General features: G+C 52.6%; 2 protein-coding genes across 3 annotated transcripts; one reads left to right on the top strand and one right to left on the bottom strand.

The window, feature by feature from the left end:
* The first annotated feature begins 1347 nt into the window (after positions 1-1347).
* Bricd5 (BRICHOS domain containing 5) lies at positions 1348-4532 on the top strand. Its single transcript, XM_010603510.3, has 6 exons — positions 1348-3059; positions 3209-3328; positions 3555-3710; positions 3785-3886; positions 4104-4257; positions 4338-4532. Exons 1-6 carry the CDS (start codon positions 3009-3011, stop codon positions 4430-4432), a joined length of 678 nt encoding a protein of 225 aa, XP_010601812.1. The 5' UTR covers positions 1348-3008; the 3' UTR covers positions 4433-4532.
* A 300-nt stretch (positions 4533-4832) lies between these two features.
* Positions 4833-8309, bottom strand: Mlst8 (MTOR associated protein, LST8 homolog). 2 transcript variants are annotated; one of them, XM_010603511.2, is made up of 9 exons: positions 8212-8309; positions 7523-7722; positions 7333-7384; positions 7085-7247; positions 6710-6785; positions 6477-6629; positions 5633-5757; positions 5331-5494; positions 4833-5029 (listed from the first exon to the last, which is right to left on the bottom strand). In XM_010603511.2, the coding sequence occupies exons 2-9, from the start codon at positions 7649-7651 to the stop codon at positions 4911-4913; spliced, it is 981 nt and encodes a 326-aa protein (XP_010601813.1). In that variant the 5' UTR covers positions 7652-7722; positions 8212-8309; the 3' UTR covers positions 4833-4910. The 2 variants fall into 2 exon arrangements, with proteins under 2 accessions (XP_010601813.1, XP_010601814.1); XM_010603512.3 differs by lacking the exon at positions 8212-8309 and adding an exon at positions 8049-8159.
* Between the last annotated feature and the right edge of the window lie 7282 nt (positions 8310-15591).

Genomic DNA, 15591 nt, shown 5'->3' on the forward strand with positions numbered 1-15591 from the left:
CCTCGCGGGTCCGTGCGCCCCGGGGCGGGAGGCCGGAGGGCCCACTACGGCCCCCCCATCCCCACCCTCTGACCCCGGCGTCCCGTTCCCTCCCTCCGTCCCGCAGGTACCGGCTGTCTGGTGCGCGCGGTGGAGATGGCCGCCCAGCGCCAGGCCGACATCATCGGGAAGCCCAGCCGCTTCATCTTCGACTGCGTGTCCCAGGAGTATGGCATCAACCCGGAGCGCACTGTCATGGTTGGGGACCGACTGGACACCGACATCCTCCTTGGCGTCACCTGCGGCCTGAAGACCATCCTGACCCTCACGGGAGTCTCCACGCTGGGGGACGTGAAGAGTAATCAGGAAAGTGACTGCATGTCTAAGAAGAAAATGGTTCCCGACTTCTATGTTGACAGCATAGCCGATCTCTTGCCTGCCCTTCAAGGTTAAAGATTTAGTGTCTTTAATCTCCAGAATAAAAAGTAATCGGAAACGTTAGCCAAATTAATAGGTGGGGCTTAGGCATTGGCTCAGTGAGGTGGCCAGAGAGTGTAATTGGAGTTAAGCAGAGGCAGTAGTCGTTAGCCTTGTAAGTAAACGTTTTGGGGACGATGTTGTTTACAGATGCTTATATTTTAATTTAAGATGCACTTTTTAAACTTGGAGGGCATCATAGGGGTAGGTCCTGGGTTTTGGATGTGTTGGCTAGGGCAGGATTGGCACCTGTCCAGGATTCAGGTAACCTCAGGCCTTGCTGAGACTGAGGCAGGTCTAGAGGTGTGTGTCTTGTATTTAAAAGTTTTGTTCAGGGATGAAGCCCCCTTCGGCAGAAAGAAGGTCCTGATTATTGTGACTGTTACAAGACCCTTGTGCAGACAGAACGAGGTCCTTTCTGCCTCCCCACTGACTGTGATAATGCAACACAGCTGACTGCTGCTGTGTCCCAGCTCCTCATCTGCAGGGTAGGAGGAGGCCACTCCCAAGTGGTGTCACCCTGTCCTTGGGTGCAGGGTGCTGCCCTTGCCATCCTTCTCATTTCCTTTGAAAACCACTTTGATGTCACAAATGTCTGTTCCGTTTCAGATGCCCAGGGCTGCAGCTTCTCATACACAGCTGCCCTGTTCTGTAAACTCAGCCCAGCTAAACCTCAGATGTCTCAAGTGTACATTTAAATCCAGGTGACTCAGACAGGCAGGTGTGGACACCTTCACTGAACTATGGGCTGCTGCGCAGGGAGCTCAGAGCGGTGTTGGTACCAAAAAAGAAAAAAAAAAAGAAAAACTTGTGGACAACTTTGTCAAGTGATGGAATTGAATCTTAAATATGTGGATTAATAGATGTGCTCTGTCCCATAGGAGAAATCACTCTGAAGAAGTCTCCATGTCCCACTGCCAGCAACATGGCTAAAGGCATGTGTTGGCCAAGGACTGCCTCTGGGTACCCTCTGGGTGGGGGAGGAAAGACCTGTCCAGATAACAGGAAGTTATTTTACAAAGTTTTCAGTCTCTCCCTGCCTGCCTGTACCCTGGATCAGGGCTGGGGTTTGATGTCAGTGGGGGTTAGGTGTGAGGCCACTTATCTTGGCCTTGTAGTACCTGGATAGTTGTCAGTGGGAGGACTTGCAGGGCCCACCAGCCAACCAGAGGTTCTCTGAAGGGGCTCTGGCCTTTTCTGCCCGTTTCTAGGCTGTTGAACTTTAGCAGCTTGCTGAGCAGACTTGGCAGCACTCACAGGGCAGAGCCTGGGAGGCTGTTCCTTTTGGCTGACTCCTTCCTGGTGCCTCACCCTGTATCCAGTGGCTTCTGCTAGCCCTGTGATCACAGTGCTCTTTCACCTGTTCCCTGAGTTCTCAGCAATAAAGCTTGCAGCTGCTCCCAGCTGGATTGGCTGGGATTGAGATGATGCCACATGGCAACAGGAGGGCACCCATGCCTGTGAGGTTGGTGGTGCTGACGTTGGCTCTGCGAGGTCGGCTCAAGGTGGGTCTGGATATTGAGCAGGCCTGTCAGGGCGTTGTCACCCACACCAGAAGCACACAGCAGGTGCAGCAGCCAGCAATGCCTCTCTCTTCAGCCGGCTTGGGAGCCTATGTGAACCCCATTTCTGACCCTTTGCGCTGTGTGACCTCACATGCACATTAAACTCTCAAACCTGCACTGACTTGGCCTTCCTTCCTCTCACCTTTGTAGTTACCTCCAGGTGGCAGCTGCGTAGCTTGGGGAAAGGGATATGACAGGATGGGAGGGCTGAAAAAACAGGCTAGTGTTCCAATTCTAGAGCTAGAACAATGACTTCTGCAGCACCACACCACTTCAGACCTGTTACAGAAACAGTTCTGAAGAATCAGGAAAATTGGGGGACAGCCATGGGAGGCACCATACAATGTCATGTTTGGAGATGGGCCAGGACAAGGATGAATTAGAAGCCATTCTGAGGCGACACTAAAGGCCAAGGATCCTCCTCCGCCTGCAGGGGGCTCCAGTTGGGTGCCAATTGCTGATGGAGTCTGGAATCCTCTTGGTGGTAGGCCTGTGTGTTCTTGATTTATGGTGGGGCTAACAGCAGGTAGAGACACAAAGGAGAGGGTGGTGGTAGCCCAGTACTAGTGTCACTGGACAGGTACTTATTGATGGCTTGCTGTATGCCAGGCCCTGTCCCCCACTCTGGAAGTCCAGAGTAACGAGCAGGGAAGAATTGAATCTGCCCTAAGCAGTCATTGAGGCTGGGCTTGAACTGCCCCCAATCAGCTGGATTGGATTCACCCAGAGGTCTGAGCTCTCAAATCCTCCTAGACCCTATGCTCACCTCTACACAGGCCAGCTTTTAACCCGGCCTGGTGATTGGCACCCCAGTGGAGGAGGGAGTTGTCCCTGCTCTGACCTGGATATCAGATACTGAAGTAGGGAGGAGGCAGCGGGGTCTGGAGGGGAGGGTACAGTTGTTTGGCTCATCAGAATCCTGAGGTTCCCTGCCGAGTCCTCCAAGGGGCTGCAGACAATCAGTGTATTGTCAGCAGGGGCTGCAGCATGGAGCACAGGAGCGGCTACCCGGAAGGCCCCAGGCCTGGTCCTGCAGAGGTGAGTACCTCTGCCATTCCCTGGACAAGAACCTGGGGTGCCCTGGGCAGGGATTGGGAGTGCCACCACCCACTACAGCTTCCGTCCCCGAGCAAGCCGGCGTCTGGGTCTCCAACCCAATAGCCCCACTGACCACAGTGTGCCCCTAGGTGAAGCCTAAGCCCTGCTGTGGGAGCTGGAGAGGTGCAGGTCTGCTGCTGCTGCTGGCCTTGGCCGCTGCAGGGATTGTGGCTGGAGGGCTTCTTGGTTTCACCCATGGCCCTCCCAAGGTGAGCCTATTCTCCGGCACAAGCACACACAGTGGGAGGGGGCAGGAAGACCAGCACATGCCAGCCCTCCAGAGCTAGAGCCCACAGCAGGCCAGAACACTGGCCTTGCAGCAAATGACAGGACCAGAGGGTGGAAAGCCCATTCAGATGATGCATGAGTGCCCAGGGCTGGGAACAATTGGGGCTGTGAAGCCCACCTGGCTTAACTCCAACTTCCCATTCTCAGCCACTGTTGCAGATGCTCCGACTGACCCTCCCAAGTCCAAGGGTGCCTTGGTCCAACCAAACCACCCTGGTGGACATGGCCCAGAACATGGCAACCATTATGGTGACTCCACCTCAGAGCAACCGCAGCTGGGTAGTGCTGTTCGACGGGCAGAATGTGAGTTGACGAGGAGGAGGGTGTCAAACTGCAGACGTTACAGAAAGCCCCACCTCACCCACCTGCCTCCCCAGGGCTGCATCTGCTACCGCCCTGCAGAACATCAGGCCTGCTTCCTCCGCCTGATGGAGGCCCACGATCGGGAGACCCTGCAGCTGCTAGTGAACACCTCCAGGGTGAGCAGCCCCCCTTGGCTCAGCCCCCAGGACAGGAGCCAGACAAAGGGTCCTGTGTGCAGCCAGCCCAGGCCAGCTAGGGCTCTGGTTTCAGGGAACAGAGAGCTCTAAGCTTCTCTTAGCCCAGGCTGCTGATAGCAGGTGCCTGGGCTGTCAGGTTGGGGTGGGATGTGTGGCCCCCACCCAGCCAGAAGCCTTATGCTATGGCTTTCTGCAGGTTCAAGGGTCCCGTGCCCCTGGCCAGGATACCCACCATGCCCAAGAGCTGCTGGCAGTGCATGGGAGCCACACCGTGGACCCTACCCAGGTGGGAGCTTCAGTCCAACAGCTCTGTGCAAAGACTCCCATCTACTGGGCCCATCGAGTGGAGGGTGAGTTGGAGGATACTGTGGAGAGGCCTGTGGCACTGAATGGAAGTCTCTTGGGAATTCATGACCTCTCTTTTTCCCAGGGCCCCAGAGACAGCGGCTAATCTATCTCTGCATTGACATCTGCTTCCCAAGCAACATCTGCATGTCCGTCTGCTTTTATTACCTTCCAGACTAAGTCCCCTGCCTGACCTAGTCTGCACCTTGTCCCCAAAGGCCAGCAGCTGGCTGGTCACCAGCACCACAGAGGGCAGCTGCTGGCAGGGACTAATAAACCCTTGCACCTGGCTGTAGTGGTATTTTCTGAGCCTCAGGATCTGATGGGGCAGGAAGAGGAAGCTTGATATGAGGGTAGGCACTAGCCTCGGTCAGGCTCCCCCAGTCTTCTGAAGGGAATGCAGGCTTTCAGCTCAGGCGTGTATACCCTGGCTTGGTGGGCTCCTGATAAGCAAATGGACACCGAGGGAGTTCTAGAGCCGACAGCAGGTCTAGGCTGGCTGAGGGGTGGGGTGGCCTGCTCAGGTCCAGTGAACCTGGTAGGCAGAGGCTAGCCCAGGGGTTTTGCTCTGATCAGGTGATACAGGTACGTCCAGCTGGAGGCACTGCACAGGCCATCCCCACTGCCCCATAGCTGCCTGCATTCCCAAGGGTACACGCTAGCCCAGCACACTGTCATTGAAGGCCAAGCAAACAACAGCTTTCTGGTGGCCGCCATACTCTCTCTTGATCTCTCCAGTCTCCACACACCAAAGGCGGGCCAAATTGTCAGACGAAGCTGTAAAGAAGAATCAGACAGTAGCTCAGGGCCAGGTACGGTCCTTGGTAGGGACTAGGCTTCCCAGGGGCCTCCTACAGGGAGGACTCAAGGTGCCCACCTGCACACCCTAGCCCAGGTCCCTATGTAGATACATCCCCAGGGTGCCCTCTGAGGCTCTGGTTTCAAGTGATTGTCCTCCGAACCCCTAGGGCAACCACTGTGTCTGGAGTCTGACACAGCTGGCCCAAGGCAGAAGAGGAGCAGCAGCTGCACTGGCCCATTCCACAGGCCCAGGCAGGGGAGGGGAAGTGGGGCTCACCCGTGACAATGTACTGGGAGTCCCCTGAGAAGGCACAGCCCCACATCCAGCCACGCGATGACTCTCCAGGGTTGCTGCTCTTGATGCTCAGCTCTGTCATCAGGGAAAAGTTGGATGTCCTCCAAATCTTGCATGTCTGGTCAGCTGAGCAGGTGGCAAGGAGCCTAGGGGTAGGGACACAGGAGGCTAAACTGGAGTTAATCCCACCCTGTACCTCCTTGCCATGTACCAGGTGGGTCCAACTTATCAAAGCCCAGCCCCAGGCAAACCCCTTCCCAGGTCACCAGGTCCTGCACACGCACGTGGAGTCAGGGCTGAAACGACACTGCAGGGCGTAGCGGGTATGGGCTGGGATCTTGGTCTTGGGGATGAGCTGGGTCACTTCGTCACCAATACCCCCAGTCAGATTCCAGACATAGCAGTTTCCCTATTGGGTAGAAGGACAATCACTTGAAACTTGGAACCTCAGAGAAGGGCACTGAACCTGGATCCAGCAATTGGGGCCAACTGCATATAGGGACCTGAACCAGCGCATACAGGAGGCGTATGGGAGGCCTGGCCCCAACCAAGGGCACACCTGAACAGCCAAGGGCTCATCACACCTCCCTGGAGGCTACTGCTGGCCAAAAGGGTTGCAGAAGGAGAAGAGAGCACCCAGATAAAGGTGCAGCAGGCCAAGGCTGGGATGTGGAACAAGTGACACACTGTGATTTGACAAGTGAAATTAGGGGGGGAAATGAAGCTAGAAGGAAGAATATAGCCCAAGCCAACATCCTGCAGACCATGGGCAGGATCCAGGGCATCTTGAGATCTCCTCAGCAGAATGGTACAGTCTGGATAATAAGGCTGCTGCTAAGGGAGATTGGACAAAGGAGCCAGGGGGATGTCAGAGAGAAGGTAGACAGGCACAGAGAGATTGTCAGCATCGGGGAAGAGAAGGGTGACTTGGGCCAGGAGTCGACAGGGAAATGAAAGACTCAAATTCCTTGACCTGCTGGAGGGACAATGGCAGGCAGCAAAAGGGACATCAGGAGAGGTATCCATGTTGCTGGCTCTGGGGGCTGGTGGGTGTTCAAGCTTGGAAGGAGGGGAGGGGCGTTAGGGACACTGGGAAATCAGCCCCTCTGCACGAGTACAGGGACTCACTGTGCTATTGACTGCTGCCATGTAGCTGGCATCAGGGTCAATATGGGCAGACGTGATGGAGACCTCTGGCTCTGGGATCAGCTGCTCATTGTGGTCTGTTTTCAGATCCCAGATGTGGATAGCACCGCTCTGGTCACCCACGATGAGCTCTGCCTGGGGTGTAGGGGAAGTGAGATATAGCAGGATCCCTACCTTCCAAAGCCCGAGCGCCTGGCCCCATGAATAATTCTCACCTGGTTGGGGTGCAAGCACACACAATTAATGGGTGCATTCACCTGGAAGATCCGCTGACACTGCAGATTTCGAGACCTGGTGGGGGGTGTCACACAGATGTCCTCCTCCCACCTCAGAGGTTTGGCTCTTCCCTCCTGGGAGTGTTCTAAAGCTAGTGACTGACTGAAGAGGAAGGAAAAGGCAGGCCCTGGCCTCAAAGCAGGGTGAGATCTTTCATATAATTCACTTCACTAGACTTTTCTCCTTCCCTCAATAAATCACCCACAAAGCTCCCTGGCCCAGCCTCTGCTTGGGGGGAACTTGCCCAAGCTGGGCCTCTGCCTGGCCCACCTTCACCCCAAGGCAGCAGGCTACTCCTGCCCAGCACCCAACACCTGAGGTCCCAGATTCGGGCAGTGCAGTCCTCCCCGCCTGTATACATCCAACGGCCATCTTCATGGAAACCCACAGATGCGATGTTCTTATTGACTCCATCATAGCTGATGATGGGGTTGGGGTTATTGGAGTTGAGATCATACATGCGGATGTGCTGATAACCTAGGGACACAGGCTGAACTGAAACATGGCTGTGCCAAGTCATTTTACCAGAGGTCAGGGGAAAGAGGCCAAGAGACACAGGTACCTGCAGCAGCAATCATGCTGCGGTCTGGAGTGATTTCGAGCGCATTCACCTGCTGGGGTCTGTTAAGGAGGATGACAGGAAGGCAGCTCTGGGGCTAGGACTCTCACCTCCACTACCTGGCAGGAGCTGCTACATCATCACCCACTGTCTTGCCCAGCACCACCCTGCCCACTACTCAGATGGAGGATACAGAATCCTGATGCTGGACAGTGCGTGTGCAGATCCCGCTGTGGGCCTGCCAGAACCGCACAGTGTGGTCATAGCCCGCAGTGGCTAAGATGACAGGATCACTGCCCACTGTTCCTGGGGAGGTGTTCATGGCGTGGCTGCTGGGAAGAATGAATCTCGACCAGGGCAGGAGAACTGATCAGGAGTCAAAGGTCAGAACATCTGCAGAGGAGAGAAGTGTTAAGTATTCAGAAGATGCCATCTGCGTACTAAATAAATGTCTGAAGCTCTGAGACAGATATTATCATTCCTACGTTAGAGATGGAAAAACAGGCTCGGATTCTAGGATTTGCTGACAGCCAAAGAGGTACACCTCCTAGCCCGCAGAGGCCCTTCCCCGCGCAGGCAAGGGTTGAACGCCACGCCACCCCTAGCCAGCAGAGGGCAGTCACACCGAGCGCCGTCTGCCGCAGGGGCGGCACACGCATGCGCATGCGGCGGGTGTGCCAAGGAAAGACCAGCGCTGCGGCTGCGCATGCGTAGCTGACCAGCTGCTCGATCTGATGGAAGAGGGCTCTGTGTGGCCGGACCCGCGAGCTCCCGGTGCTTCGCTGACCGCCCGGAGTCCCTTCTGCTCGCCACCTTCCCTTGGCTGCATCCTGCTAGCCACCCAGCAGCTGATTCCTGGCCTTTGTCCCGTGGCCTCCGTACCTTACACGCGCTCCGTACTCTGCCTAGACCCAGGACGGCGAGGGGAACCCGAGCGAATCGATAAGAGGCCGAGTCGGAGCGTAGAGTTATCGATGGGTCTTCAGGACTAAACCATGGCGCGCCGGGAGGGGTGGTGGGACGAGACCAAAATTCTGGGACAGGAACTGAATCACTGCCTGGAATGGACTTGAGCGGCCCCATCCTTATCCCCATTCGGCACCCACCGCTTGGCGCGGCTGGTTGTTTCCAGTCTTGAATCTCAGGCGGGGTCGCACGGTCCCCATTCCCTCCTCGGCCGGCAGCTGTGTCGTTACACCTCCCTTGTTCACAGCCCTTGAATTTCAGATAAGCAACACATTTTAAAAATATAAGTATATCCCACGATTACGTGGGATATATTTATACTGAAACGTTATGACTCGCTTACATTACATTCAGATGTACTTGGGCCTTCTGTAGTTTTATTTACAGCATTTAGCAGCCGTCTTCTCAACCCGTACAGCCCCAGCCTGAAACTCGGGGCACCCCACTCAAGCCTGGACCCTTTTCAACCCGCAGACACCCATGCCTCGTCTTTCATTCCAGTCCTCCGAAATCTTTTGTTTGGTTTTGGTTTTTTTGAGGCAGGGTCTAGCTATATACTTAAGGCTAGCTGTGAACTCTAGGTATCACAGGCTGACCTTAAACTCGCAGCGATCCACCTGCCACAGCCTCCCAAGAGCTGGGATTACAAGCATGTGCCGCTATGCCGGGTCCCTCCGAATTCTTGAGACAGTCTCTCTTACAGTTTCTTCCTACACACTTCGGGACATAGCTCCAACCACTCCTTCCTCTGGTTTCAGAAAGGGTGAGCTGGTCCTTTGATTAATGCCAAGACTCTGGCCTGTCCATCCAGGCCCTGGGTCCCAGGAACCTTCCTAACTATATCTTCCCCACCTCATTTCCTTCCTACCACTTAGCTTATTTACTCATTTATACTGAAGACAATCCAATCTCCACACTGAGCTACATCCCCAGCGCTTTTTTATTTTGAGATGGAATCTTGCTAAATTTCTAAGTGGTCTAGGCTGAGCCAAACTTGGAAAAACTTGCAAATAGGTGTGCACTGGAATTTCTGGTGATCCTCCTTTCTCAAACTCCCAAGTCTGGTACTAAAAAAAACAAAACAAAACAAAAAACAAAGAGATGTCTGTAAACCAGCATGGTGGTTCGTGGTGGAGTACACCTTTAATCCCAATACCCAGGAGGCTGAGGCAATAGGATCGTTGTGATTTCAAGGCCAGCCTGGGTTACATAGTGAGTTTAAAGTCAACCTGAACTAACACTGGCTCAACAAACCAAACCAAAGCTGGGAGTGGTGGCGCACGCCTTTAATCCCAGCACTCAGGAGGCTGAGGCAGGAGGATTGCTGTGAGTTTGAGACCAGCCTGGGCTACATAGTGAGTTCCAGGTCAGTCTCAACTACATAGTGAGACCCTGTCGCAAAAAACCAAAAAAAAAAAAAAGGGGTCTTCACTGCCTTGCCGGTTCTGCTTCCCTGCCTCCCCCTCGTCCTTCAACTTTGTCCCTGACTCTCCAGGGAAAATTTTCAAGGTCACTGGTGTTCTCACTTTGCCAAATCTAGTGCATACTTTTTCTCCTGTGTCTTGACTTTGGTGCCTCATAGCTAACAGCATCGTTCCTGAACATCTCCCATCTCCTCGGTCATGGCCCAACACTCGATCTTTCTGTCTTCCTCCAGAAATGGGAGCCTTCCCACAGGGTCCCTGGAGGTTTATAACCACTAGTTCCGGGGCATCCGGTGCCATCCTTGCTCTGGGATCTTTCCACACTGTCTCCAGCCCTGATGGCTTCCAGAGCCTCTGTCCTTTATGCACATCCAACTCCGAGTTAAGTTTAGCTCCTCAAATTCCCCACAGAGGACATCATCTTGCAGGCCAAGGCAATTCCTCACTAACAGCTTACACTTCAGTGACCAGTGTCCACCCATGTGTTACAGTTGGGCATCATCTGGACCCCCCCCCCGTCCCTTATCCTTCCTTTCTGCCATGGGTTTTCCTTCCTCTGACCTCTTTGTCTTCGGCTGCCTCACTCTGCCTCCCCACACCCACTTTTTTTTTTTTTTGGTTTTTTGAGACAGTGACTCTCTTGCCTTAGCCTCTGGAGTGCTGGAATTAGACACGTGCACCACCGTGTCTGGCTCCACACCCACCTTTGCAGAGTGATCTCTTACAAACAAAAGTCAGGTCTTATCACCCCCAAGAAAGCCTTCTAAGGATCCCTGGTACCCTCCAGCCTCCTGCCCACCATGTTGCTTTCTAGTCTCTCCTGCCCACAGGTCACAGCCTCAGACAGTGGAGATGACAGCTTTTTACTTCTCCAGACTCACTTGGATCCTTTGCTTCTGCCTAGGGTGTTTGCCCTCTACTCCTTTACATACCCAACTTCTGACCTTTAGCACCTGTTATGGCTTGTGCCTACATAGCACCCCCAAGCTTTATCTGGTCATAGGTGGGGGTTTTTCAAATGTTGCTGGATCTAGAGTATGATGCTGGGATTAAGGGTGTGTGGTCTCTAAATTATTGTGACTATTGATTGGTTTGGCATAGCTCTGGGCATGGATAATGGGAAGGCCCATCCTGTTGTGAGTCCTACTTGCCCTAAGGGCAAATAGCCTGAATAGAATACAAGGAACAGAAAGAGAACTGCTGTCTTTGTTTTATTTTTTTGTTTTTGAGACAGGGTCTCACTATGTAGGTGAGACTGACCTGGAACTCACTGTGTAGCCCAGGCTGGTCTCAAACTCACAGCGATCCTCCTGCCTCAGCCTTCTGAGTGCTGGGATTACAGGGGTGCGCCACGACGCCCAGCTACGAGAATTGCTGTCTTCACTGGCTGCTTCTTTGCTACTTTGCTACTTGCTACCTTCTGCCTACCATGGACTGTTTCTCCTCAGTGATGCCCCTTGCCATGCCACCCTACCTTGCAGCCAGGCAACCATGGACTGAAACTTCTACAAACCGTGAGTCAAAATAAACCTTTCCAGCTGGGCGTGGTGGTGCAAGCCTGTAATACCACCACTCAGAGGCTGATGCAGGAGAATCGCTGTGAGTTCAGCCTGGGCTGCATGGTGAGTTCCAGGTCAGTCTCAACTACATAGTGAGACCCTATCTCAAAAAACCAATAAATAAATAAATAAATAAATAAATAAATAAATAAATAAATAAATAAAGCTTTCCTTCTTCAACTTTATTATTACTATTATTATTATTATTATTATTATTATTGGGTTTTTTTGAGACAGGTCTCACTATGTAGTTGAGACTGACCTGGAACTCACTATGTAGCCCAGGCTGGTCTTGAACTCACAGCAATCCTCCTGCCTCAGCCTCGTGAGTGCTGGGATTACAGTCGTGCGCCACCACGCCTGGCTTCCTTTAACTCTAGATGTTGGGTATTTTGTCTTAGTAATGAGAAGAGTAACCAAGACAGCACCTTTACCTTTTTTTTGTACCCAGGATCAAAGTTGGGTCATTGTGCTTGTGAGGCAGGCGATGGCACCACTGAGCTAAATCCCCACCCACTTTACTGTTATTTTAAAGGCTTGTTCTATGTGGGAATTTGTGGTGGATTTTTTTTTTTTTTTTTTTAACTAAGGATTGTACCCAGGACCTTTGCACTTAGCTGCATTCCCATATTATTTTTTCTTATATTCTGAGACAGGGTCTCACTAGCTTGCCAGGCTGGGCTAAAAGTTTTGGTCCTCCTGCCTCAGCCTTCCAGAGAGCTGGAATTATAGGTGTACCCCACTGCACTGGGCTTTTGTGTGTGTGTGTGTGTGTGTGTGTGTGTGTGTGTGTGTGTGTGTGGTACCGGGGATCGAACTCAGGACCTCATGCTTGAGAGGCAGGTGGCAGAATATTTTTGTTTTAATTGAGATGAAATTCCCATAACATTAACCACTTAAAGTGAACAATTCAGTGCCACTCACTACAGTGACAGTGGTATGCAACCACTACCTCTCATTAGCTCTAAAATTTTGCCATCATCCCAAAGTACCTACTGAGCTACCCCCCATCTGCCTCCACCAGCTCCTGGCAACCACTGATATACTTCCTGCCTTTATCAATTGGCTTATTATGGATATTTGCTATCAATGGAATCCTGTGATTTGTGACCTTCTGTGTCTGTTTTCTAGTAACATCATGTTTTCAAGGTTCATTCATGTCTCAGTATGTGCCAGTGTGTCATTCCTGTCTGTGTTGAATAATACTTTATTGTGCAGATGGACCAGATTTTATCTGCTGATGGATGTGTGGGTTACATTCTCCTTTTTGGCTATTATGAATAGTGCTGCTACAGACATTCATATACAAACACCTGTTGCACGCATGCTTTTACTTCTTGGAGTGGAATTGCTGGGTCACATGGTAACTCTATGTTCAGCTTTTCTTTTTTCTTTCTTTTTTTTTTTTTAGTTCAGCTTTTCGATGAACCACCTAACTGTAATGATCATTCTACTTGCATTATGTATCAGGTTCTCACAGTGACTCTGTAGAGGGTAATCCACTCCATTTGAAGAGAAAAAAACTGAGGCTCAGAGCTGAGAGACACACGGAGGGCAGATGGCGAAACCAGGTTTTGTCGACTCCAGGAGCAGCCACATCTTGCTAGGCCACCCTCTCTCCTGTTATCTTTCTGTCTGAGGAGAAAGCTCCCCATTCTACTCATCTTTCCCTTCAAAGAGACAAGCGTACTAGGGGCTGGGGATTTAGCTCAGTGGTTCTGCCAACTGCCTCGCAAGCACAAGGTCCTGAGTTCAATCCCCGGCACCAAAACAAAAACAAACAACCCAACAAAAACCAAACTGAGACAATTCCACAGCAGGCTCAAGGAATGAGATGCGTACTGGGCATGGGGGGCAGAGGAAGAATAGTTCTTTGGACCTCCACTCTGGAAGGACATCAGGAGCAGTACAGACCATGACAGGGCCTAAGGGCAAGAGGGAAAGGTAAGCTGACAGAAGACTTGGCCAGATGTGTGCAGGTATCCCCTCGGCTCTTGAGCTGTTCCCTTTCCTGTGGGTCTCTGGGTGGAGGATGGGGCCGAGGGGGCTGAGGACTTAGGAGGTGTCCCAAATAAGCAGTGGCTGACAAACTGGGCAGGGCCATCAACCAGTCTGAGCAGCTACAGCATCTGTGCTGGACAAGAAGCAAGCAGGAACATGTGGTTGTTGAGCCTCTTAACTGTTATCAGGCATGGGAAAAGCACTTGATAAAGGTAATACCCACCATGATGATAAGAACCATGCAGCTAACATACGTTACATGCTCGCAGCAGCCTATGGGGAAGGCAAATTCAACATTTTCCTTTTATATAGGAGAGGCTGAGCTGGAGGGTGGGAGAGGCCCCAGGGAGCGCCTGAGCAAGCGCAAGGCAGCTAGTGGGGCAGAGGCAGGGCTGCGGGCTGGGCAGCAACGGCCATGCATCCGGGAAGCAGGCCAGCTGAGGCTGCAGTGGAGCTGCCGCTAGCGCTACTCCAAGCTCAGCCTCAGCAATTGTGCTGGCTCAGCGGCCCCTCCTCCCAGGATGTCTTCAGAGGCCTGACTTCTTGGAGGGCTGCCTGAGCGCCCCCACCACGTATCCTCATCCTCTGTGCTGCCCTCATCTGCAGGTTAGGAGGACCCCAGGCAGGCACACATCTTTATTTCCATGTAGACCTTCCCATCTGCCCTGCCAGGCACAGCTGCTGGTCTGTTTGATAGATGAGGCAAGTGAGCATCCAGAACTTGCCACAGGTCACTGGTCAGCTGTATCTGATCTGTGGCTTTTGTAACCCTCCTGGGTTCTAACTTCACCTGGCTCTTCTCCTGCCATATTCCATGCTGTGGGGTGAAGAATCTCTGGGGCCATACGTGGGCCCATTCTAAATCACACTCTGGAATTTCCTGCCCAGAAGGCCCCAAGCCCACTTCCAGTGGCTGTACAACCCTCTTCCAGAGTAGACGCTCCTGAAATGAGCCACACAGTCGGATGCCACACCTAGTTAAACTAGTGCCTCAGGGGTGCCTGTTTGTTAGATACGGATGGTGCTAGAGCTGGTCAGGAAACAAGAGGGGCAGCTGCAGGCAAGGGCCAATTCATTGTCCAAAAGGAATACAAGAATTCTAAATTTAAACTTGGCCTTTCAGATTACACTGAAGGTATATTTGTCGAGATAGGAGAATAGAATAGATTTTATTGAACAGTTTATTAGTGTGCATTACAACACTTAAATATCCAACATCTGATGAGTGGGCCTCTGTATTTAAAAAAATTTTTTTTTCCCACGACTGAGGATTGATCTAGGGCCACTATCACTGAGCTACATCCCCAGCCCTTTTTATTTTTAACTTTGAGATAGGATCTCTCTAAACTGCCCAAACTGGCCTTGACCTTGCAATTCTCCTCTCTCAACCTCTTGAGTAGCTGGGATTAAGCCTGTGTTACCACACCGGGTTCTCAATTACTTTATAGAATGGGGACAATAAATCATCTTCATCTGAAAAGTGACCAGTTCAGCACCTGACCTGGCAGTGGGGGTGAAGAATCCTTGGATTTAGGGGCCCCTTGGGAGTCTGGCACATGCTGAAAGATCTAGGGTTGATCCTTAGTCCTCACAGGTGACCTCACAAGGGGATAAGACAGGGGAGGGGGTTTCTCTGGTCCTGCCGCTTCTCCTTTCCCACCCTCTGGCCACCCTCCTGGGGCCTGCTTGATGGGTCGGGCCACAGAGAGTGGGGCATCAGGCCACCAAATTCTCCCAATAGCCTTGCTGAATTGGAGTGTTGATCTCCTTGCCGCCAATGAGGACACTGAGCCTAAACCAGGATACAGACCTTAAGAGATCTGTGTCTACCATGTTGCACGAATTTGCAAGGGTAGGGCCTAATGCCCTGGGCTTGGCCTTCAGGCAGGAGATGAAGAGGAGAGGCCTCTGGGAATGCAGGGTTCCAGGATCAGTCCAGCAGACTGTCCTGCCTGGGGCTGCAGAAACCTGTGGCTGGAGATCGGAGAGTAAAAGGGCTGCGGCTCGGGCTCAGCTTGATCCTGGGTATAGGAGGTTTGAGCCCCCTTCCCGGTGGATATGCAGAGCTACACACTAACTGGTGCCCAGGTTGGAGGAGTCAGGCTCCCTCTGGGGCCACCCTGGGGAAGAGCTGTTGTCCTGTATTGTTTGTGGAAAAGAGCCAGCGGCTGCCTGGGAAGAAGGTGTAGCTGGGGGAGGGGGTGCGGGTTCCCTGACACCGAATTCATTATTTGGAGATTCCGCTTCACAATCTCTTGACACCTCCTAAGGAAACCACGGGCCAGAAATGTCTGACAGTCTCCGGCGGGCAG

This window comes from Fukomys damarensis, unplaced genomic scaffold, assembly GCF_012274545.1.
Source record: "Fukomys damarensis isolate Sample0158 unplaced genomic scaffold, DMR_v1.0_HiC HiC_scaffold_34, whole genome shotgun sequence".
NCBI lineage: Eukaryota > Metazoa > Chordata > Mammalia > Rodentia > Bathyergidae > Fukomys > Fukomys damarensis.

What these genes read in the sequence shown, in the direction of transcription:
- Mlst8 (XM_010603511.2), bottom strand. Translation starts at nt 7,651, where the DNA reads ATGAACACCTCCCCAGGAACAGTGGGCAGTGATCCTGTCATCTTAGCC. An exon ending in CTGTCCAGCATCAGGATTCT is followed by an intron (nt 7,385 to 7,522) that starts GTATCCTCCATC and finishes AACAGACCCCAG; the next exon opens with CAGGTGAATGCGCTCGAAAT. An exon ending in CAGCATGATTGCTGCTGCAG is followed by an intron (nt 7,248 to 7,332) that starts GTACCTGTGTCT and finishes CTGTGTCCCTAG; the next exon opens with GTTATCAGCACATCCGCATG.
- Bricd5 (XM_010603510.3), top strand. Translation starts at nt 3,009, where the DNA reads ATGGAGCACAGGAGCGGCTACCCGGAAGGCCCCAGGCCTGGTCCTGCA. An exon ending in TCACCCATGGCCCTCCCAAG is followed by an intron (nt 3,329 to 3,554) that starts GTGAGCCTATTC and finishes TCCCATTCTCAG; the next exon opens with CCACTGTTGCAGATGCTCCG. An exon ending in TGCTGTTCGACGGGCAGAAT is followed by an intron (nt 3,711 to 3,784) that starts GTGAGTTGACGA and finishes CTGCCTCCCCAG; the next exon opens with GGCTGCATCTGCTACCGCCC.